Source organism: Osmia lignaria, chromosome 3 (assembly GCF_051020975.1).
Source record: "Osmia lignaria lignaria isolate PbOS001 chromosome 3, iyOsmLign1, whole genome shotgun sequence".
In the NCBI taxonomy this organism is placed as follows: domain Eukaryota; kingdom Metazoa; phylum Arthropoda; class Insecta; order Hymenoptera; family Megachilidae; genus Osmia; species Osmia lignaria.
In genome coordinates this window covers 9451752-9472702 of record NC_135034.1, presented here as the reverse complement: position 1 = coordinate 9472702, position 20951 = coordinate 9451752, and the positions used below count along the sequence as shown (strand labels likewise).

The window sequence follows — 20951 nt, the reverse complement described above, 5'->3', positions numbered from 1 at the left end:
TACCAATGATTTCCATAACTTAGCCTTGTTCATCATGTACGATGAATATAAATTATCTCATTTTTCTCTAAATTAGGTCTTTTACATCATAATTTCGAGCTTGGTACTTTTAAATTAAGAAAATCAATCATTCTTTTTATTTTTGAACATATATAATAACATTATATAACCGACCTATTTTATTTTTATTAATATTTTAACATGACGAACATTTCAAGAAAAAGAAAAACCCCATCAAAACTTAAGGTAAAGTAATTATTTATTGAAATAAATAAACGAAAAACTTGGTCTTTCATTTATATGTCTGTTTGCAGAGTGTGGGTAATCATGATGAGTTCTTAAATCGTATATCAAAGTCGCTTTATTATTCAAAGTTACCAGGGACTGATTGCCTCAGTTTACCTGTTACTGGTTAGTATAAACATTCCAGATTTTTTATTTATATATTTTACATTCAAATAAAAAATTATTACATAGTCTCATATTATGATAGAAACAAAATAATCTTAGAAACTTTTAATTATGAATAAGATGTATCTTTTCAGCATCATATGTTTTATTTATTTGGTACAGAAAATTAAAAAAAGAATAGATTGGAGAAGAGTTTTTTGTATTAATAATACTGTACAATTAATTAAATGCTTTGCAGCATTGGGAATTATATAATTAAACTTTATTCTTAGAACTGGCAGCAGAATTCTTTACTGAAGTAAAGAGTGGTCATACACTTGAAAGATTAGATGTGGAAGAAGCAAGTAAAATTTCTAGAAATGCATGTGTTTCACCATGTTCCCTTGTTTTGGCATTATTGTACTTAGAAAGATTAAAAGACTGTAATCCAGAATATCTTGAAAGGGTAGCACCTTCTGATCTCTTCCTTGTTTCTTTGGTACTTTCTATATTGTCTGTTATATAAAATTACATTGTTTCAAAAAATATTGTTACTTAAAACCAATCTCCTTTGTTCTACAGATGGTTGCTAGTAAATTTTTGAATGATGAAGGAGAAGAAGATGAGGTGTTTAATACAGAATGGGCACAATCTGGTGGTTTAAGTATATCATATATAAATCAGTTAGAAAAAGAGTTTCTTAAAGCTATTGTAAGCAAATCAAGTACATTATGTAATATGCTAACAATATAGTACATTAATAATTGAAACCTTCTATTTAGGACTGGACTATTTTTGTTCACAATCAGGACTTTTGGGAAAGGTTGCAGAAGCTAGAAAAAGATATAGCTTATAAAGAAGCACAGAAAAGAGGGTGGTTTTCATATACAGAATTAAGCTGTCTAATGAATTCAATGCAGTTAATAACAGTGGCACATGCTATGATAAATATATCATCTATTTGTTTGGCAACATACACTGCAGGAATAGTCACCCTTCTGGGTTCTGCTTTAGTTGCAAGTTACTTCCCAGGGACAATGCTTAGTCCCAAACAAATAACAAATTCTACAGACATTATAAAAACAGATTTGAACCCAGTAATTGATGTAACAGAAATAGCTATTGAAACTTTGCCAGAAAATGTTTTTACAGCCGATTTTATGTCTAATACACTGAATTGCAATCAAACTAAACGAAACAGTGAAAATATCGAATCTGATGAAATTGAAAATATAGGCTGGAAATGGTGGCTAAATCCAGCTATGATCTGGTTACAGGATGCTCAAGATTGGAACCAAAATACCGATTGTACGGAACAAACGATAAAATTAAACGTAACAAATACATTAATGACAAGTACTAAGTTTTTACTTGACGTTACTACATTAATACGGAATTCTGATGAATTTTTAATGAATATAAATTGGAAACAAATTCTGGGTATAGATTTAAAGATTGTGTTGCGAGATTGGAGATATTATGCAAATTATGTTAAAAAAATAACTGTTGATCATCAACACTGAAAGTTATATATTGAAAAAATGAAAAATTTTATAAAGCAAAAAGTCTTTATTAGAAAGATTTATAGAAAAGAAAAATATATATTTTTTGTACTAACTTGTAAATTCATAAACAATCTCTATACTAACAACTCAATTTTTCCAATAAAGAACGTGAAACGAAAATTCGTTTCTAAAGTTATTCTAATCCTCAAAATCCTTAGATCTAACTCATGGGGAAATAATAATATTAAAATAGAAGACATAAATAATACATATATCTATTGCTAATGCTGCTTAAATAATGTCAATAGTACAGTTATTTTACACATATTATTACATTAAATACATACATTATGGAGATTAAATTATATTACATAATTTTATGATTGTCATAAATTAATATTGTAAATAGTTATATATAACTTTTAGTTCAGTTAATAATGTGAGTGAATATTTTTGTTGGTTCTATCACTACACTTTGACATATTGTGCAAGGTGGAGATACCTCTGTTGTAATATTACAATTATTGAAGCATCTATTATTCACAACTTCAACCAGCATGGTGAAAATAGGAAAAAATAGGAATAGGTGCCATCCCAATAATACAGCCAATTGTAACTCCAATAACTCGGCCCTGAATTATTATAAATTATGTTTTCTTAGTTGAAGTAATTTATCAATATAAAGTGAAATATAGAAGCAAATAAATCATACCATATTTGCAGCTGCTTTTGTCTTTTTAAGATTTAACTGTATAGGAGTAAGCTTTGGTGCTTCAAATCCAACTTTTTGTGCAAAACGTTCTACATAATGTACAGATCCAATTCCTATTATATCAGATATTGTATTTCCTAATGCTGCAGCTGCTATAGTTGATATTGGAAATCTTTTATTTAACATTATTTCAATTTGATCACCCTGAAATAAGCATGTTACAAATTGGAAAATACATTTTATATCACAGTGATACGTACAGCAACAATCATGATGAAGTTGTCAAGAAAACCAAAGCCGATGAATGGTATTGCATTTGAAATTGCAACTGCAAGAATATTATCTAACATTATTACACCATTTTTTCTTTAGTATGTATCTTTTTTATAACAGCTCAGATTCAAAGCATTTTATGTAAGTACACTTTATTAAGTGTAAGTAATGTTAAATTTCATACCTAATATTAGTTCTTTCATGGATGGTTCTGGAACAGTTTCAACTGTAATGGGAAAGAAAAATAAAAGTAAATATATCTATTTGTATGTAACATAGCATTATGTACATAGATAATAATCTAGTAAAAAATTACTAAGTACAAATTATAATCCTCGTATTACTTACGAAACAAAGTGATTAACATTCATGCATGTATTTTACATATGCAAACAATTTTAAATAATAATTATTTATATACAGAATGCTATATGAAGTTGTTTAAAATTTATATAACAAACAAATTAAAGAAAATCTAAAGGACAATTAATGAACTAATTAATTAATTAAATACACGAGATGTTGAAAAACAAAACTTTATTTAAACAAAAAGTACATTTCTTCTATGTAAAACATATAACATTAGAGTTATGCTAGATAGTGTAACAGATATTAAATATTTTAACATTTTATAGAATACTTTCAGCAAAAAGTTCTATATAAAATTACTCTTAGAACCATGCAAAATTATAGAATATATAAAGGAATAATTCAAATAATCTAAATAAATCTTAGGAATTGTTTTAATAGAGATCTTTAAAATTATTTACCTAAATCTTTAACTTATTTGTATAGAGGTATCTTGCAATGTTCATGTGTTCATTGTTGAATTAATTGGGGGAATTTATATTCAAATTACTCAGTGGAACTGTATAACAAGTAATTTAAATAACAGTTCTATTAAAGAAAGGTATGAAATATAAAATTAATGCAGCATGTATTAAACATTTCTATAAAATTAATAAATATTTATCATTATATATTATGTTCTTATTTAAAATGAGCAAACACATAATTTATATAGTTATTTTAATGTAGAAAGTATGATGTAGAAACATAACTTAAAAAGTTTTAATTGGCTTTAATGTATAATATTGTAATACATGTGTCAAAATCAACAGTAAGAATGTATTACCTAAGTGTGGCTCTGTAGTTGTCTTTTTAAAATATCCAAAAAGTTCAGTCAGAGTAGAAGAAGCAAGTAAAAAGAATTAAAACACATAGTTGAATGAAATGTATTGTTTAATATATATTATAATAAACTTACAAAGTGATGTCCATGTAGAATGCGATGGAAGGAAATATTTTAAACTGTTAAAGAATAATGAAAATTACACTGAATCACAATATGATAATAATAAATATTTTCACCTCTAAAATTGAAATCATTAGCATATTTATATCATATTAGATCATTATTATGAACTAATCAAAATATGTAGTATCAAGATTTATATATTTTAGTAGTACAAGGAAGTTATTACACCTTAATATTCGTTAATCTTTTTAAGGAATTAATTAATATACTAAAATTCCTACCATACTTGCGCATAAGCCAATCCTCAGGTACAGGGCAATAACTTCCTGTTGGATCCACATCACCTAATGATGTTATTTTGCTAGGCCTTCCAAGCTTATTACACCATCGAAAGGCAGCTAATTGTCCTTGAAAATATAAGATTTTTTTATTATATTTTTGACTGAACTTTATATTTAACCAAGACACAAATTATAAAAATATGAAATAATAATTACGTTGATATTCAACTCTGTCTTCTTCTGATTTACATTCTTTTAGGGCTTTTAACAAAAAATCTCGTTCGTCTGTGGTGAGTTTTTCTGCCACTTTTTTTGCTTTTTCTTTAGTTAAACCGCCAGGAAAAGCTTCTTTACTGTCGGTACTGTAACATGTCCTTTGCATAGTACAAGTATTGATAATTAAAGATGGTAAAAGGTATTTTTCTGATAGAAAACTATTTACACGGCATAGTTTTCGATAACGATGATAAAAATGAAATGCATTTTTACTAAAATAGGTAATTTCACGCGGAACAAATACTGTTTGATTAGCTAAAGCTGCGACCGTCATACACATTTTTCTGAAATATACAAGACTCTTCTTATCGATGTTTTAGACAAAATTAATCGTATGTAACTATGAGGACATGTATACAGCATCAATTCCTAAAATCAATCATTTCCATTGTTAAATAAAGATTAAAATTCTAAAGATATAGATTTTATAAACACTTTAAGATTATACTTATACATATACACCTGCTTCGATTGATTTGGAAATAATTTAATACTGCGCCATTGTCAGTAGTACGTAGTATAATATGTCAGACAGTATAGAATGAAAATACTATCAAAATATGAAAATATATGATAGTAGGGATTACAGGTGCAAAAAGACTATACCGCAGTTCACCAGAGTCCATAACTGCGACGCGCAGGTTGGAAGATGGTGGGGGAACGCAGCGAACTCTCTGCTAATCGCTTTCCACTTCGTTTGGGAGTATCGCCAATCAGGGCGAAGATGCGCACTGGAGAAGCGCAAAGAACGAAAACTGGTCTTTTCGCAGTTATGGACTTTGGTGAACTGCGGTATAGACATGCCTTTATTCTCTAAGGGTTATGATTTTAGGGGTCCCAGCCAACCCAAAGTGAAGTTAAGTCTACAGGTAGGGGGTACAGTCGGTATGACAGTCATGCCTATTTTAGTAGCCCTTCTATGCCGCGCACTCGCAACTGAAGACACAATTTTGACTTCCTATGACTTTATTTTTTTAAAAATCACGTAAAATCAGCACAAAAGCCAAAAATTATTAAAATCATTGTTTGAGAAACTTGCATTTTGTTCGTTCTGCGCACGTTAACTTTGAGTGAGGGCCCACTACATAAACTAAAAGGTCTCCTTGAGCTGCGCGAAACAGGTATGTTTTCTCCTTGAACGAATAATATATTTAAATTGGTTCTTGTATACATAATTCATAATAACACCCTTCCCATTATCTGATTTTTCAAAGTAATTTAATAAAGATTATAATCTAACATAAACAAAAGTATAAATTTTCATGTCTTGATATTATCATAAGTTAGAGGTTTAACAAGATCTATTCGAAATAACTTTATGAATGCAAAAAAATATCCACCATTTGTTAATTTAACTTAAATAATTGTTTTATTTATACACATAACATACATTATCAATAATAATTTAACATATTACTATTTGTCATCTTTCTAATCGTACTGTTTTTATACACGGTCGTCCATATCTACGCTTAGCTTCGGCGAGAAAGGCATTTTCCATTTGTCTTACAATTTCATTAAAAAATAAATTTGACAAGTGCGAATGAATGATTGATTTGAATTCAAATGACAAAGAAAAATCAATAACACTAGTTTGTGCGTTGTTTTTTAATCCCGGGCTAAACAACCACAGTGTGTTTAAATGATTAAATAATCTACCATCGGTACATTCTGCCTTTACTAAACGCGGTTGTACCATTGTTACTTTTGAAGTATAACTTTCATTTATAGGTGGAAATCCTATTACTAAATTAGCTTTGAGAATATCGTCGCCTTTAAATATAACATCGGATTTTTTACAAAATGGTACAAAATGTTTATAATTTTTAACGTCCGCTACAACATCATATATTTGTTCCATTGAAAACCTAGATGCAATTCGTTTTCTGTTATTTTTTGTATTTGTTTTTACTAAATAGTATTTAATTTTTGAATTTCTTAAAACTTACCCTATAAGTTTACGGCCTTCGTATTCTTTTGTTCTCCCGGATTCGGTCATATGCAATCTTTGCATACATTGTTTATGAAAATTGCATTTATTTTGAAAGATATTTTCTAGCAATGAAACACGCCTGAAAGGAGTATTATTTGTTTTGATTTAAAAATCAATTATAACGTTTTGAAACGTCTGCAATTAAAATAAATTTATTGATACTATATACATGTACACGATATTAAAGGTATATATTCTTATAATGGAAATATACCGTAAATTGTTGAATTTAAAAGTTACTTCATTTTTATACTACCAATAATGAAATTAGAATTTAATGATAAAACTATAAGATTATAAAAAGGTGTTTCAATAAAAAAAATGTCATGCTACTTAACCTTACATAACCTATATCCATAAATGATGTATAATTTGTACCATAAAAATAATTAATGCAAATGTATATTAATTAAAATATTACCTATACATGATGGTATAATTTATTAATTCCACTATAATGTAATATTAATAAAATTTATATCTACAGACTAGATATATCTTCGTATATGATGTCGTAAACTTCCAACATCGTTCATTTTCACAGTTACATTTTCTTGTTTTTCAATTAACTTTACGTATTTCATTTTTTAACGATGTATTTTATCATGTACATCATTAAAAATATAATTGAATTTATAAAATATCACTTACTGAAATAAAAGTACGTCAATACTACATACAAGCACTTGCATGATGAAGGTTTATTTAAAAATAATATGATATTTTTGTAGTGAAACGTCAAATAGTAAGATATAATATATGCATAAAATATATTCAAACAAGACAATGAATACGTATTTCAATGATATATTAATCAAATATTTAAGTTAATGATTTCTCTACTTTTTAGTTTAAACTTCGTCAAAAAAAACGGCTTATATTTTTGCGCAAATGCTTCATAATCAGTTTTCACGCTTTCATTAGTGTTAACAAAATGTGATAACGTTTTCATATTCACATACAATATTTTTATGTAAGCATGAAGCAGAGCTAGTAGTAAAGTTGGTACAGGCTCACGTGTGTGGGAGTTACATAACACAGGTACCACAAACGTCTTGGTTCGATTATTTTTGAAAAAAATGGCTGGCATTGCTCCTCAGGCTTGTAGGAATGTATTCCGACAAGTGAGTATTTTTAAAACAATGTACTGTAACAATAAAGGAATTTTGATTTCGATGTTTCTTCCATTTTTATGATATACTCTACAAAATGTCGGCAATAGAACCTAACTACTAATGTCACTTTTACTGTCTTTTCAATTGTATATTTTACTGTCTGTATTTGAACAATAAATATTATTTAATGTAACAGAACTAAGCAGCGTTAACGTTTGATTGTTTTGTATAATGTGTCATTTATTAATTTTGTGCAATAATGATAATCAATTATGTAATTGTAGTTTTCCTTAACAATTTGATGATATATTTGTTATGATATATTGTTAGTTATTATTAGTATACTGGTAAGTATGTATGTATTAATTATTTGTTATAATTGTTTTCATTCTAAATAAGTTATCTGTGTAATAACACCTTACTTATATATAAAATCTTGAATTTAATATTACATCAATTTTTATTAATATAATTGCAAATTCAGGTTAGAGGTTTCCACCTCTCTGCAAATCAAAATACTAAAGCCAAATTGAAAACCTTTTCTGTATACCGTTGGAATCCAGATAAACCTGATGAAAAGCCATATATGCAAGAGTATAAAGTAGATCTAAGCACGTAAGTTCAAAAACTATTTTCTTAAATGACTTCATTATCTTCCTCCTATTGATCTAATTTATATTCTTTCAGATGCGGTCCTATGATCTTGGATGCTTTGATTAAAATTAAGAATGAAATTGATCCAACTTTAACTTTTCGTAGATCTTGTCGTGAAGGCATTTGTGGTTCTTGTGCTATGAATATTGGTGGTGTAAACACATTAGCATGTATCAGGTATTTGAAGAGAATGTTTAATAATTTACAATAATAATATAAAAATTTAGATCTTACTAATGTTTGAAATTCTTGCAGCAAAATTGATACTAATGTAAATTCAGTTAGTAAAATCTACCCCTTACCACATATGTATATAGTCAAAGACTTAATCCCAGATCTAACTAACTTCTATAATCAGTATAAGAGTATACAACCATGGTTACAACGAGGTGATCGTAAAGATGTCGGCAAAAAGCAGTTTTTGCAAAGTGTTGAAGATCGTAAAAAATTGGTAATTTATTAATGGAATATTGCATCTTTATTTTTATAGATTATAATTCATAATTTTTTGTAATGCAGGATGGTCTCTATGAGTGCATCTTATGTGCTTGCTGCAGTACTTCTTGTCCATCATATTGGTGGAATGGTGACAAATACTTAGGACCTGCTGTACTTATGCAAGCTTACAGATGGATCATTGATTCGCGTGACACTCAAACAAAAGAACGTCTCGACAAATTAAGGGATCCGTATTCGGTATACCGTTGCCACACTATTATGAATTGTACTCGTACTTGTCCGAAGGTGAGTTTGTATAATATGATAATCATAAGTTCAATAATAAAATTATATCTTCCTTTAAATAGGGTTTGAATCCTGGACAGGCAATTGCAGAAATAAAGAAATTGCTAGCTCATATTAGTGAGAAACAAAAACCGGGCCTTGATGCTGCTATATAAATAAATAGAAGAAGATGATGAAGCAGGAATTAGTGAATCGTATGTATTTTCCGTTTATCGTGATTACTTAGAAATTTACATTTTATTTAATAAAATGGATAATGGATTCGTTTAAATTACTTGGTAAAATAGCTAGTGCTGATGCCAAATTTTTTATGTAATAAATCATATATATATATTTCGCCTATTTCTAATGTCTTTTACTGTAAGTGAAACTCAATTCCCTGATGATACAGATAGATTTTTGAATAATTTATTTTATGTATGTATATTAATACTTGAAACCAAATATATTAAAACTTATTTAAAGAATGTAGTGTCATACATTCAATGTTTTATATAACATATTTTATGTTTTATTGATGACATATTATTGCTAATGTGAATTGTTAAAACATTCAATAGTTTTTTTAATTAGTTGCACATTTTTCGGATATGTATTTTATCCTGTTTTTATACTAAAAACAGGGACATATTTGATATTTCTAATTTGAAGTAGATTTTAATATCATCAAAAATATATACGTATGTAATACTAGAAATTCGTACATTATAATTGATAATGAATTTATGATAAATCATGCTTTCATAAGATATGTCATAAAACAAGTAAGAGTATCTTAATTTTTTTACGATTCAACAGGTCAAATGCACGATATGCATAATTGAAAACTATCTAAAAATCTGTCAAAACTTTTAAAGATTAAAAGTATGCTATAATGAGATCTAAGGTTCTGCAGCCATTCTACTTCTTGCTGTTTCCCTTGATCGATTGTGTACTTCCGCTGTTCGTAGCGTTATACCAAATATGTCTTCGTGATAACGATTTTCGTCCTAAAAAATAAGTTATATAAACAGTCTGAGTTTATTACTTAATGATGAAATTATGACATGACTTACGCGCAACGATAACATATACGCTTCAACTTGTTTATCCGTCATTTCACCATGAGTTTGTATAATGTGTTTTAAAGTTTGATAAACGTCCTCCGCCATAGTACAGTCGCCACAGACATAAAAATGACCTTGTTCATATACTAACATGTCATAAATTTGTGGAGCTTCCGCTTGAATTAAATCTTGTACGTATGTCTGTTAAGAATAGAATATACAATAAATAACAATAAATTAAGTATAATGTAACTTCTGCAGGCCGAGATCCAAGTATACGACCTTTTTCAATCCAGGTTCTCGAGAAAGTGCTAAGAAGACCTTATCCAGAACTTCACTTTTCACCATTTCCTCTTTCTCTTGCCTGTACAGATCCAAGTTCGTATTCCGGCAACCAAAGAATAGCCACACCTTTCCATATTCAAGATCTATAAATTTCACATGGTATGATTATTTCAATGACTATGTTTGTCAATCATGGATGGAATACCTGGTCGATACTTCATTTGAGCAAGTCGGTGATTCCAGAAACCACGGAAAGGAGCGATTCCGGTTCCTGGACCAACCAGTATCATTGGTGCTTTTGGTTCAGTTGGCATATAAAAGTTAGGCGCACTAAACACAAGAAGAAGAATATTATATCCTTTATATAATAAAACAGTAGAAGCTAATATCGAAAGCATAAACTTACCTACGAACAAATACATACAAAGGTTCTCCATCTGATATCTCACGCAAATAATTGGAACAAACTCCGTAATGAACTGGTCCAGAACCACCTAATATATTTTTTAAAATGATTTTATGTTTAGAGTGTGTGACAAATAAATATAAGTATATACCTTGTGTCGTATATTGTACTATTGCAACAGTGAGATGTATTTGTCCTTGATGTACATCTGGAGAAGAAGAGATGCTGTAAAATCTTGGTTGCAAAGGAGTTAAATGAAGCAGCAACAACGGTGCGAATGGTTTTACGGATGGAAATTCGTCCAATACTTCTACCAAATTAGGAAATTTCCAATGTCTCCAATCTTCATAAGCTGCCGGATCCTGTATAAAAGTCCTTACAATTTCTTCAAACCTTCAATGAACCAATATATCTTTTTATTAAATATCAATCTCATATTTACAGAAGATAAAAGATGAAGTTGCGTTTGTTCTTTTGGATTTGTCGCTACCGATGCAAAGTATCTAAGAAGATTCGGTGTCGGTGGTGTTGTAATGTCCAGAAATCTGGTCAACAACATTCTTAAAGAGTTGGGTAAATACCTATCATGCGGCATCCATGTTTTCACAATGCCTGGATAGAAGAAAAACAGAAAATGCCGAAATCATCAAATAGAATATGATAATCTTTAACCCTTTGCTTTATACTGTTGACTTACACTAGTATCATTATCTCGAAATAATTAGATTTTAATTAAAATTCCAAATGCAATTTAGAAAAATAATAATTTTAATACAAACCATTTGGAGTATGAGATTGTTTTTGCATCTGTAATTCAATGGGTACATCTGGATCAAAAGGAGTTTGTATTCGTTTCAAAATTCCTTCTACCAATTCTGGTCTATTGCATGCGAAAACTCCTAAATGATCACCGGGTTTATACGGGATTTCCATGCTAGCTATGTCATCAAGTTCCAAAAGTAATGTAGTTCCGCTATGGAAAATAAAAAAGAAAATACAAAATTGAAAATTTATTATATAAAATTAGGAACGAGTTAAATATATTATAATCACCTCAACAAATCGCCGCTTAAATTTGTTTTCCGGAACATGTTACAAGTAGTTACATTTCTATTATGGCATTTGCTTAATGCTGAAAATTATTACAATTAGAAATTTTTAAATAAATATATTGCAGGTATAAATATGCACCTTTTCCAATTGGTTGAGCTTCAGCTTCTACGAAACGAACAGTTGCTGCTGACAGAGCTTCTGATCCCAAAGATAAAGCAACTTCGAGCAAAGTATCATCATCATCCAAGCAAAATGTCTCACATGCAACCTAGAACAATTATACTGAATCATTAACAAGAAGAGTGGCAAAAAAAAAGGTATTAACAACAAGGTACGAACAGTGAAAGTATCTGCTGCCCATTTTCGAAAAGCTTGTTCTTGTCCACACATCTCATCTCCTTGTGCTAATTTCAGCAATCGTTCTCCACCTAATTCCCCTAATAAATTATCCACGTAACGACCGAAAGCACAAAAGTTTGGATACGCGGATGACCCCAGTGCGAAGACAGCAAATCTAAGAAACATATTGCAACCTTCATCTTATGGTCATGAAATAATCTTGACACGACATACCTGACATTACTCAGTGGTCCAAAGGTGTCTTCTGTTTGAGAATCCGTAGTGGAACCACGAAGTGAATCCAATCTATCTAATTTCTTTGAGTTACTTACTTCTGTTTGGCTGTTAGCTTTGATAAACGATTTTGAAGTTGCCAAGCTACAGGATTATCATACAAACAGTTGTAAACTTTCTTTAAATTTCGTTGTAATTATAAATAAGTACCTTATCTTGTTACCACTATTGATGTAAGTTTCATTCATTTTCATTGCATACAAATTTTGAGCAAAAGCCTAGGAAGTAATATGTATAATTTAAGTTTCAATTTATTCAATAGGCAAAAAAAAAGGAAACTTACTTCACCATTTTCTGGAGGATCACCATTACCAAAAGTGGATGTTATAACCAATAGTAAAGCTTCATGTTCTATGTTGCTAATATCATAGTCTGACATGGAGAGTACCTACAATAGATAGCTTCAGGTATTTTTGAGACATCATATTTTTAAGAGTATTAAGTAAAAAGGAAGATTGACATAACATGCGGTAAAATGATAAATACCTGGGAATGAAAAGCATGTCCTAATAATTCACCCAGTTTCTCAGCGTACATTTGCGAAGTACCAGTTTCTGTGGCGAACAGTACTGTGGCTTTAATCCTTCGTGATAAAGCTCTTCCAAATAATTTTGATGTAAATTTCACAGCTCTACAAGTATTTATATAAAGTATTCATGTTTATGTAGAAAATTAATTGTACTATTAATTTTTACAAAGTTTACCTTGCAATTTGCTTGAAATGGAACTTCCTTCTTGGTTTTTTAGACGTTGATCTCTTATCCCGACCCTTTTTCCAAACATGTGTCTTCCAAGCAGGATCCTGGAATTAAAAAATAAAAAACGATATCAGAAATGCACGATGTATGTGCTAAATTACTTGTTTAACAAAAGACCTGGGCATCATAAGACGGTTTCAAATGATACATAGCCATTTCCTGATGAAATACAGGCGTAGCTGATCCTGATATCGGTGGTACGATCCACAACCAATCGGCTGGACAACCATTTCTCAATCGCATTTCGTTTTCATAATGTTTCATGAAAGATTCTGATGCAGTATGATGATCTACAATCGTCACGTTTTTCATCTGTAAATGGTATCAGTTTAGTATCACTTTTTAGTAATAAGTTTTGAATTATTATACTTGAAAACTATGTAGCACAGCAACATTAGCTTCTATCATAGCTTTATCCTTCCATAAGGAGGTGGATGTTCTTGTGTCCAGCCCCATGTGCGTGGCTATTGTCTGCAATTAATATATTAAATTGACGTGGCATAAATATCGTTTCATTAAAATTTAAGGGTATCACCTTTGGAAGTTCTTTTTATTATATAATAAAACAAAATTTAAATAGTGATAAACCTCTAATAAATTGTATCGTTGAACATCACAGAGATCTCTTGCTCCAATTTCGGTACTCATGTACCATCCATTAAAAGGTGCGGCTGTGAATTCTAGTCCTCCACAGTCAAACACCATTCCCGACACCGCAGGAATGGCAAACCACTTTAATTCTAATTTTTCAAACCAATCATACCTGTGATAAAGGAATTAATATTACATACTAATTTACAGTATCGCAATGATGGTACTCACGTGGGATGACTGAGAGGTACTTCGAGAACAAGTTCACTTGGAATGTCGAAGTAATCAGGATCATGGCCGTTGGCTGATAACACGAGTGGCAATATATCAAAACGGCTACGTGCACCTTTCCAGCCTAGTTTTATGCACAGCTATAAGAACAGCATATTACAAGAATATCCTAAAAAAGCAAATGATTTAAGAAGAATCGTACCTCGGTGAACTCAACGTTAGCAGGATCACCCGTTACGGTACCATCTGGATTCTTGTAACCCGCATAACTGATCAATTGTTGGTTCCACACTCTATAATCGTGTTTTCCATCTGTACGTTGTGGAAATATTGTTATTGCGGATCTGAAATTTGAATGATTCAGGGAAAGCGATGGTAACGGTGAAAAGAATAATTGCATTTTTTGAGCATACCTGATGTTTCCTTTGTTAGTGCTGTACTTGATGTGATTGCATAATGCTTCAAACATACCGCTGGTTGTTGTTACATAGCGACAATCGAACACCTAGAAATAAAGGTATCTCATATGAGAAGGAAAACTTCAAATTATTTTTATTTAAAAGACTATAGCAATGTAAATTGTCGTTACTTGAATTCAATCTTTTACAGAAATTAGATTGTTACATACTTGTAACTTCGACCACTGAATGCGACCGATACACCTTGCAGCATTACGCCAGGCCAATTTTGCTCCGAACACTAGTTCCGTTTCAGTTAATTGATAAGTACCAGTAACTAAAACTTCCTTCTGTACACTATCCCAACGAAAACGATGTGCTTCGCTGTTTAATCTGGGTCCGATTGAAAAAGGAGAGTGAAATTAATTTTCAGTACTACAAACAACGCTTACTACGACATATTAAGTATTGCATTTTCTTTTTTCATTCTTTAATTATTTCGTTAAATTTATACCTTCTAATAGAAGAGAAATACTGCTCCAGGAAATCTTTCGCATGCACTAGGATTTCTTCTCTGGAACGAGCCTCTGTACTATGAATTGGTAGCTGCATAATGCTACCAAGACATACACGGCTAGAACACAATGTTCTCTAAAAAAAAAAATTTGTTTCAACTATTTTATTGTTCAATAGAGCAATCAACGCGAAATAATCGGATATCTTTTATTTCATCAGGTGCATTCATTCAAACTGTCTTAAAAGGCGACCTCCTGACTGAGTCAAGCAATGCATTATGTATGTGCACCCTTGTGCAACTAGTGGGTCACCAAAACGAACTTCAGTTCTTCGATAGTATTGACGTGCTTCGTTACAAATTCGCCCACACTCCATTCGAACACCCACGTTGTTCTTTTTCATACATAATTAACAGAATTAAATCATTTGCATCATTCAGGTAAAAAAATCTTCAAATCCACAAAAACAGTAATTCATTAAAAAAAAAGAAATGAAAAAAAAAATACAAAAATTATCTATACGATTTATTACAGATACCTCAGCATTTCTAGCGTGCAGGGAATCAAATGCTTCCGTTTTGTAGATGAGATTCCTGAGTTTGGTCGGTTTCCTTTGACATCCTCCTGTCTCGTGCTCCTTCATTCTCGTTTCTGTCGTTCTGTCACCTCACAACTGGAAAACGTCTGCCCCTGGCTCACCTCTTTACCGCTCCGCTTGTATATAATACTGCAGCGGCACGTACACTGATTCAGCTTTCTTTCACGATCCTTCCTATACTACCGAAGGGAGGTGTAGAAGGGATGGTTATCTCCTACAAACTAACGTAGAAGTGTATACACCCCCGGACTTTACGAGATGCGCCATCGATTTAGCGCGCCGAAATGTTCGCCGAACACTCCCGCGCATCGTAAATCGTTTTCCCGATACCGCAAACTATACCACACTGTACCAAGTTTCGTATCATGTTTATCATTTTTCTATTAACTGTTCATTGTCAATTCATTCAAACGATAAGAGAGTATTAGGCACGTCTTGAACGGTAAAAAATGTATGATTAAATAGGGAGGACTTAACGATAGGATCAAGTTCATGGAATCAATTGCAATATTCAAGGTTCACTTCAGAGAATTTGAATAATATTGAATATTTATGATTCAATTTTTATAATTGCAAGTATTTGGTCTATTACAATGTTTCAGCGATTGTTCTTAGGTATTATACATTTTTTTCTAGACGCTTTGATGTATTATTTTTAATTGTTTGATATTTGAGAGAGATATTAACTTAAGATTGTTATTTTTTATTATAATAAGAATAACGTATAAAGATTATACGAATACATAAAATGTTATTGTCAATTTATCAGTATAATCGACATATTTTAGTGATCGTTAATACGATCGTTTCAAGCTTATTTAATTCCTGCGTTGACTAATTGGTAGTAAATTTACGAAACAGCTCAATGTATAATTTACTGAACGAAGTCATATATTATTAATAACTATTTTTACAATTTTTTGTTATTGATTTTGTATTTCTTCAAACGTGCTAATGAGATTATTATTATAATTATTACAACTACCTCTACCAGGGGTAGAGGATGGTCTCCTAAAAAAAATCTAGCATTTCCAGGAATTTCAGAAACGAAATTATCATTATATTATAACAAGTTTTTTGTCGCTCTCGCGATATTGCGTGCTCTATCAGTTTCATGTTTCAAGTAGTATTGGTCTAGCTTGTGTTTACTCACGTAGTAGTACAATTTGAAATTAATCAGTTCACCCCTAATGCCGTTCTTGATAGGGTCATTTTAAAAACGTTTTAATCAAAGAACTAATTACATCTTGTTTTCTTGTTTTATTCAAAAATACTTTTATTAATAATTCACGAAATATATACATATATATTGGGATAAAAATATAACTTTATATTTGATTGTCACATTAGGTAGTATTTTGCTGAATATTGGTATGCAAGGTTTACCACACTGTTAATTGTTCATCTATGTTCTAGTTCAGTTTTATTTAAGAAGAAAAGAAGTATAAAGATGCAACAAGAAGAAGACAATCGTAAATCTGAATGCGAAGCTTACAACTTGACTCCGGAAAAATTGCAAAGAACATCACAGGATGGTGGTAGGTTTCATTAATATGTATATTTTGAGTAGTGAATAACATTAATATATAATTTGTTTTAGGATCCGGAAGGAGGAACCCAATGTCCCATCATTCGTTGGAGCTTAAAAGCAGAACTCATTTTACTCCATATAATAGTCCGGATAAATATTCTAAAACTCCTCAGAGTGGAGGTACGTTCGTAGAATATAAAAATAGTAGAATATCACGTTTGATTATATTCTTGATTTATATTGTAGGGTCCTTTAGAAAAGAAGTGACGAAATCGAAATTGGATAGTACCAAGCGTAAAATTCAATCTTGCCACAACGAAAATCTTGAAAAAATTCAGAAAACCGGGCAAAGCGGTAAATTTGTTAACGCTTTAATAGGACAATGGTCGAAACATATGGGGATGCAAACTCCTTTATCTCAATCAATAAAGGTATGAAGTTCCGGTTAAGAGGAAGACTACCTTGAGGGCCTCATGAATGGTTGTTTTAAAATAAAATGTTCACAATATTTTATTAAGTATTTAAAAAATACAATTCTGTACACAATATGAAATATTAAGATATGGTACAGGAGCTAGAATAGTAGCAGTGCATTTGATGCAAACTTTTTATAAGAAGATGTTCACCATTTTGTTTTTTTCTTTTACATCTTAATATTCGAAATTGTAGATAAAACTATATTTTATGAATACTTATAAAAATATCTTTCGTATTTTGTATTCTTTTCAAGAAAACTTTAAAAACCTCTTTACAAAGTTTCCTGTCATTTTGAAGCCTCCAGGGTGGTTTTATCTTTCAAAAGTCGATTCTGTTATTTATTATAAATAGGTGCAGGAGAGTCCGATGGTGGAAGAAATTAAAAGAAAATACGCCATAGAGGAACGAAAGATTCAGAAATTGCAGAAGAAACTTCAAGCTGCTGAAGAAACTATATCTTCATTATCCGCTTCTCATGAGACTGAATTAAGAGCTAAAGAAGAGATACTCCAACAGTATTATGTCTAATATGATGAATTAAAACACACCAATAATTATTTATAAATTTTTGTTACTAATAATATCTATTTTTGTAGATTGAACAGTGATTGGGAATCAATTACCAAATATTACTATGAAATATCAGAAAGTTTAAAAGAATTTCAACAACACAAAGATAATTTGTCAAAGTTGTATGATAATGTTATAGTCGTGCAACAATCAACGGTAAAAAAGCTACAACAAGAATTAAGTATTATGAGATTAAAAGGTAAATTCATAATAATACAACAGAAATAATTATTTAATTATATATATACTTTATCATGTTTTTATGTAGATGAAGAACACAAGAATGTTGTTAGTGCAGTTGAAAATAAAGCAGCACAACACGAAAAACGGTATTTGTATAAAAATTAGCAATACTAAATCATTTGATTATCTGTTAATTGAATTTATTATTAGAATACAGGAAATGGTTATTGCGGAGACGGAATTGAGAAAACAACTAGATGAAGTAAAGAAGAAATCAATTTTAGAGAAAGATCAATTGCATAATATTCATGCAGAAGAAAAATTAGAACTAATGAAGGTCTAAAACATAATATTTTAGCAACTTTTACCTTTTTTTTTCTTGTTTAATTTTTTAATACGGAAAGACGTGTATTATCTTCTTTACTGAAAACAATAAAAACTATTTCTCGTCTGTACTATCCTTACACGTTGTTATCATAGATGTAATGAACGTGTGTGAAACACTATGATTGTTGATTTCAGAAACAAGACAAACTCACGTCGATAAATAAGGACCTCCAGGTAAAATTAGAAACAGTCGCGGAAGAGAAACAAAATTTGACTAATCTGTTCGTAGAAAAAGACAAGAAAATCTGTAAGCTGCAAGAGGAGATCGTTGCGTGCAAGTAAATATTTTTACACATACATTCAGTATTCTTAATTACATTGATTAAATACACGTGCATATTGTGGCAGAAATAAAGTGCAGGATTTAGTACATCAGAACACAGAATTAAGTTTGAAATATGAAGAATCAGTTCATAAGGAAGAAGAATTGAAAACGCAAATGGAGTCAAAAGTGCAGGAAGTATAATCATACACTTTATATAATTACTTCATATATTTTTGTACATATAAACAATTAATTTTATTTCTTTGATAGTTTGACAAACTACGAGAAAATTTAGAGGCAAGACAGAATATAGAAACAAGTTTAGCTCAAGATCTTGATATAATAGATAATAAATACAGGAACGTGATAGATGATTTATCTAATATAAAAAATCAATTAAACGAAACCCAGATTCGTAATTTAGATCTTGAAAGATCCTTGGAAGACATGAAACATAATAATCAGCAGAAAATAATGAAACTGAATAAAACGATTAAGGATTTAGAGGAAGAAAAAGAAAAAATATTGTCAGAGAAACATTCAAAAGTTCAGGTATAACATTAAACATTTGATGTACAAAAACTTTGCGTAAATTTACAGATGATAATATTGTTTTTATTTCTTTATACAGGAATTAGAAAACGTTTGTGAATTATTAAAACAAAAGCATGAAAAAGAGATAATATCTTTAAGAAATGAGTTTAATATCAAACTTGCAGACATGAAGAAATCCATAGACACACAAAATACTGCTTTCACAAAATTAAACGAAACGTTGAATAAAATGAACGAAGCAAGTCAGATTATAGAAAAATATAATGCAAAAGAGAATTCTGATAAATTGCAAAAGAAATCAAAATGGAAGCCACAACCAATTGTAGAAGTAAGTCAAATGAAATTGACTCAGAACAGCGAAATGAAAGAGCAAGAATTTCAAGAAAATATTTTGTCACAAAAATTATCTAAAAATAAAAATGAAATATCCACTCAGAAAGAACAAGATATATATGATTTTAATATTACAAACGTCAATGATAAATTGCAAAATGTAAGTTAATTATAACAAAATAATTTTTATAAACCATTAACTTTTTAAGTGAATCATATTTTTAAAAGAAACAAAATAACACTGTTTTCATAGGTTTTCGACTCTACTGAAAATTACTCTTACCTTTCTCAAAGTAAGAATGCAACACAATTACATATAATATCACAGGAAAATAATGACAAAACAAAGAAGGTACTATATTTAGACAATTTTTATTCCAATTTTTGTACATTGCTTGTATATTTAAATGTATAATTGAAATGTCTTTTCATAAATAGGATCAAATTAATTCTCCACAAAAGAAAAAAATATTTAAAACGCGCAGTACAGGATTAAAACAATATGGAACTCCACGAAGAATATTTAAAAAATAAAATCTCTTGTATAGTGCTCAAATTAATTTAAATTTTTAAACGAAAAATATAGTTTTCGTTTCAATTTCAAAAGACCTTTTCTTCATAGCAGCTTATCATGTAATTCTTTAATCTATTTATATTACTTAATATTTATGAGTACATAATCCTTAAATTATATTCATGTACAATTAAAAAGAAGAGGTTACAAGCAAGCGTTTTAATTTCAAGATCTTGGTGTTTGGTTAAAAATACATGTACCAATACATAAAGACAATTATTCATAAAATAACCTATTTAATAAAAAATAAATATGTTATAATTAATTAAAGATGTATTAATAAGATCTGCTTAACGCTTGACAAAAAAATATGTATTATTTTTACCCTCCATTAAATATATGGAAAACTAAATTACATGCT

The 20951-nt window shown here is 29.9% G+C and overlaps 6 protein-coding genes across 15 annotated transcripts; 3 read left to right on the top strand and 3 right to left on the bottom strand.

The window, feature by feature from the left end:
• Window positions 1-62: 62 nt before the first annotated feature.
• Window positions 63-1913, top strand: LOC117608131 (protein CNPPD1). Its single transcript, XM_034332762.2, has 5 exons — window positions 63-246; window positions 315-411; window positions 684-889; window positions 973-1101; window positions 1173-1913. Exons 1-5 carry the CDS (start codon window positions 202-204, stop codon window positions 1911-1913), a joined length of 1218 nt encoding a protein of 405 aa, XP_034188653.2. The 5' UTR covers window positions 63-201.
• On the bottom strand, window positions 972-5352 carry LOC117608132 (uncharacterized). Its single transcript, XM_076693344.1, is given in 10 exon segments — window positions 972-2527; window positions 2608-2811; window positions 2868-2935; window positions 3065-3106; window positions 4016-4037; window positions 4148-4163; window positions 4165-4191; window positions 4425-4545; window positions 4636-5064; window positions 5158-5352. Coding segments are annotated over 9 exon segments (924 nt in total). The 5' UTR covers window positions 4976-5064; window positions 5158-5352; the 3' UTR covers window positions 972-2443.
• Window positions 5353-5800: 448 nt separating this feature from the next.
• Window positions 5801-9396, top strand: SdhB (Succinate dehydrogenase, subunit B (iron-sulfur)). Of its 2 annotated transcripts, XM_076693339.1 has the most exons (7): window positions 5801-5816; window positions 7667-7812; window positions 8288-8418; window positions 8491-8634; window positions 8713-8908; window positions 8977-9201; window positions 9264-9396. In XM_076693339.1, the coding sequence occupies exons 2-7, from the start codon at window positions 7768-7770 to the stop codon at window positions 9354-9356; spliced, it is 834 nt and encodes a 277-aa protein (XP_076549454.1). In that variant the 5' UTR covers window positions 5801-5816; window positions 7667-7767; the 3' UTR covers window positions 9357-9396. The 2 variants fall into 2 exon arrangements, with proteins under 2 accessions (XP_076549454.1, XP_076549455.1); XM_076693340.1 differs by lacking the exons at window positions 5801-5816; window positions 7667-7812 and adding an exon at window positions 8029-8150 and having other exon boundaries at window positions 9264-9395.
• LOC143308260 (coenzyme Q-binding protein COQ10 homolog B, mitochondrial) lies at window positions 6038-7476 on the bottom strand. 3 transcript variants are annotated; one of them, XM_076693341.1, is made up of 3 exons: window positions 7340-7476; window positions 6645-6767; window positions 6038-6563 (listed from the first exon to the last, which is right to left on the bottom strand). In XM_076693341.1, exons 1-3 carry the CDS (start codon window positions 7378-7380, stop codon window positions 6119-6121), a joined length of 609 nt encoding a protein of 202 aa, XP_076549456.1. In that variant the 5' UTR covers window positions 7381-7476; the 3' UTR covers window positions 6038-6118. The 3 variants fall into 3 exon arrangements, with proteins under 3 accessions (XP_076549456.1, XP_076549458.1, XP_076549457.1); XM_076693343.1 differs by lacking the exon at window positions 7340-7476 and adding an exon at window positions 7110-7333 and having other exon boundaries at window positions 6043-6563; window positions 6645-6823; XM_076693342.1 differs by lacking the exon at window positions 7340-7476 and adding an exon at window positions 7110-7333 and having other exon boundaries at window positions 6043-6563.
• Window positions 9397-9674: 278 nt separating the features above from the next.
• Window positions 9675-15778, bottom strand: Nos (Nitric oxide synthase). 4 transcript variants are annotated; one of them, XM_076693331.1, is made up of 25 exons: window positions 15656-15778; window positions 15117-15253; window positions 14833-14995; window positions 14618-14709; window positions 14407-14548; window positions 14205-14344; window positions 13971-14145; window positions 13752-13853; window positions 13500-13694; window positions 13329-13426; window positions 13111-13255; window positions 12908-13012; window positions 12775-12842; window positions 12565-12708; window positions 12331-12505; window positions 12130-12259; window positions 11992-12070; window positions 11718-11911; window positions 11381-11550; window positions 11090-11300; window positions 10939-11026; window positions 10738-10862; window positions 10530-10675; window positions 10257-10448; window positions 9675-10190 (listed from the first exon to the last, which is right to left on the bottom strand). In XM_076693331.1, exons 1-25 carry the CDS (start codon window positions 15758-15760, stop codon window positions 10083-10085), a joined length of 3429 nt encoding a protein of 1142 aa, XP_076549446.1. In that variant the 5' UTR covers window positions 15761-15778; the 3' UTR covers window positions 9675-10082. The 4 variants fall into 4 exon arrangements, with proteins under 4 accessions (XP_076549446.1, XP_076549444.1, XP_076549445.1 ...); XM_076693329.1 differs by having other exon boundaries at window positions 14407-14709; XM_076693330.1 differs by having other exon boundaries at window positions 10939-11300.
• LOC117610959 (uncharacterized) lies at window positions 14581-20910 on the top strand. 4 transcript variants are annotated; one of them, XM_076693334.1, is made up of 15 exons: window positions 14581-14721; window positions 14814-14906; window positions 17132-17253; window positions 17316-17426; window positions 17493-17677; window positions 18075-18238; window positions 18320-18492; window positions 18562-18622; window positions 18687-18813; window positions 18999-19141; window positions 19212-19323; window positions 19399-19680; window positions 19760-20176; window positions 20270-20368; window positions 20455-20910. In XM_076693334.1, the coding sequence occupies exons 3-15, from the start codon at window positions 17166-17168 to the stop codon at window positions 20548-20550; spliced, it is 2058 nt and encodes a 685-aa protein (XP_076549449.1). In that variant the 5' UTR covers window positions 14581-14721; window positions 14814-14906; window positions 17132-17165; the 3' UTR covers window positions 20551-20910. The 4 variants fall into 4 exon arrangements, with proteins under 4 accessions (XP_076549449.1, XP_076549448.1, XP_076549450.1 ...); XM_076693333.1 differs by lacking the exons at window positions 14581-14721; window positions 14814-14906 and adding an exon at window positions 14928-15067; XM_076693335.1 differs by lacking the exons at window positions 14581-14721; window positions 14814-14906 and adding an exon at window positions 15936-16070 and having other exon boundaries at window positions 18081-18238.
• Window positions 20911-20951: the final 41 nt, after the last annotated feature.

Excerpts from the sequence above, each read along its gene's own strand:
- LOC117608131 (XM_034332762.2), top strand. The coding sequence starts at position 202 with ATGACGAACATTTCAAGAAAAAGAAAAACCCCATCAAAACTTAAG. Across the intron at positions 247-314 it reads AAACCCCATCAAAACTTAAG|AGTGTGGGTAATCATGATGA; the intron begins GTAAAGTAATTA and ends GTCTGTTTGCAG. Across the intron at positions 1,102-1,172 it reads AAGAGTTTCTTAAAGCTATT|GACTGGACTATTTTTGTTCA; the intron begins GTAAGCAAATCA and ends CCTTCTATTTAG.
- LOC143308260 (XM_076693341.1), bottom strand. The coding sequence starts at position 7,380 with ATGCAAGTGCTTGTATGTAGTATTGACGTACTTTTATTTCA. Across the intron at positions 6,768-7,339 it reads ATTGACGTACTTTTATTTCA|GCGTGTTTCATTGCTAGAAA; the intron begins GTAAGTGATATT and ends TACTCCTTTCAG. Across the intron at positions 6,564-6,644 it reads GAAGGCCGTAAACTTATAGG|GTTTTCAATGGAACAAATAT; the intron begins GTAAGTTTTAAG and ends AATTGCATCTAG.
- SdhB (XM_076693339.1), top strand. The coding sequence starts at position 7,768 with ATGGCTGGCATTGCTCCTCAGGCTTGTAGGAATGTATTCCGACAA. Across the intron at positions 8,419-8,490 it reads TATAAAGTAGATCTAAGCAC|ATGCGGTCCTATGATCTTGG; the intron begins GTAAGTTCAAAA and ends ATATTCTTTCAG. Across the intron at positions 8,909-8,976 it reads TTGAAGATCGTAAAAAATTG|GATGGTCTCTATGAGTGCAT; the intron begins GTAATTTATTAA and ends TTTGTAATGCAG.
- Nos (XM_076693328.1), bottom strand. The coding sequence starts at position 15,760 with ATGAAGGAGCACGAGACAGGAGGATGTCAAAGGAAACCGACCAAACTC. Across the intron at positions 14,996-15,116 it reads TATTTCTCTTCTATTAGAAG|ATTAAACAGCGAAGCACATC; the intron begins GTATAAATTTAA and ends AATCGGACCCAG. Across the intron at positions 10,676-10,737 it reads TCAAATGAAGTATCGACCAG|ATCTTGAATATGGAAAGGTG; the intron begins GTATTCCATCCA and ends TGAAATTTATAG.
- LOC117610959 (XM_076693334.1), top strand. The coding sequence starts at position 17,166 with ATGCAACAAGAAGAAGACAATCGTAAATCTGAATGCGAAGCTTACAAC. Across the intron at positions 18,623-18,686 it reads GCAGCACAACACGAAAAACG|AATACAGGAAATGGTTATTG; the intron begins GTATTTGTATAA and ends ATTTATTATTAG. Across the intron at positions 18,814-18,998 it reads AAAAATTAGAACTAATGAAG|AAACAAGACAAACTCACGTC; the intron begins GTCTAAAACATA and ends TGTTGATTTCAG.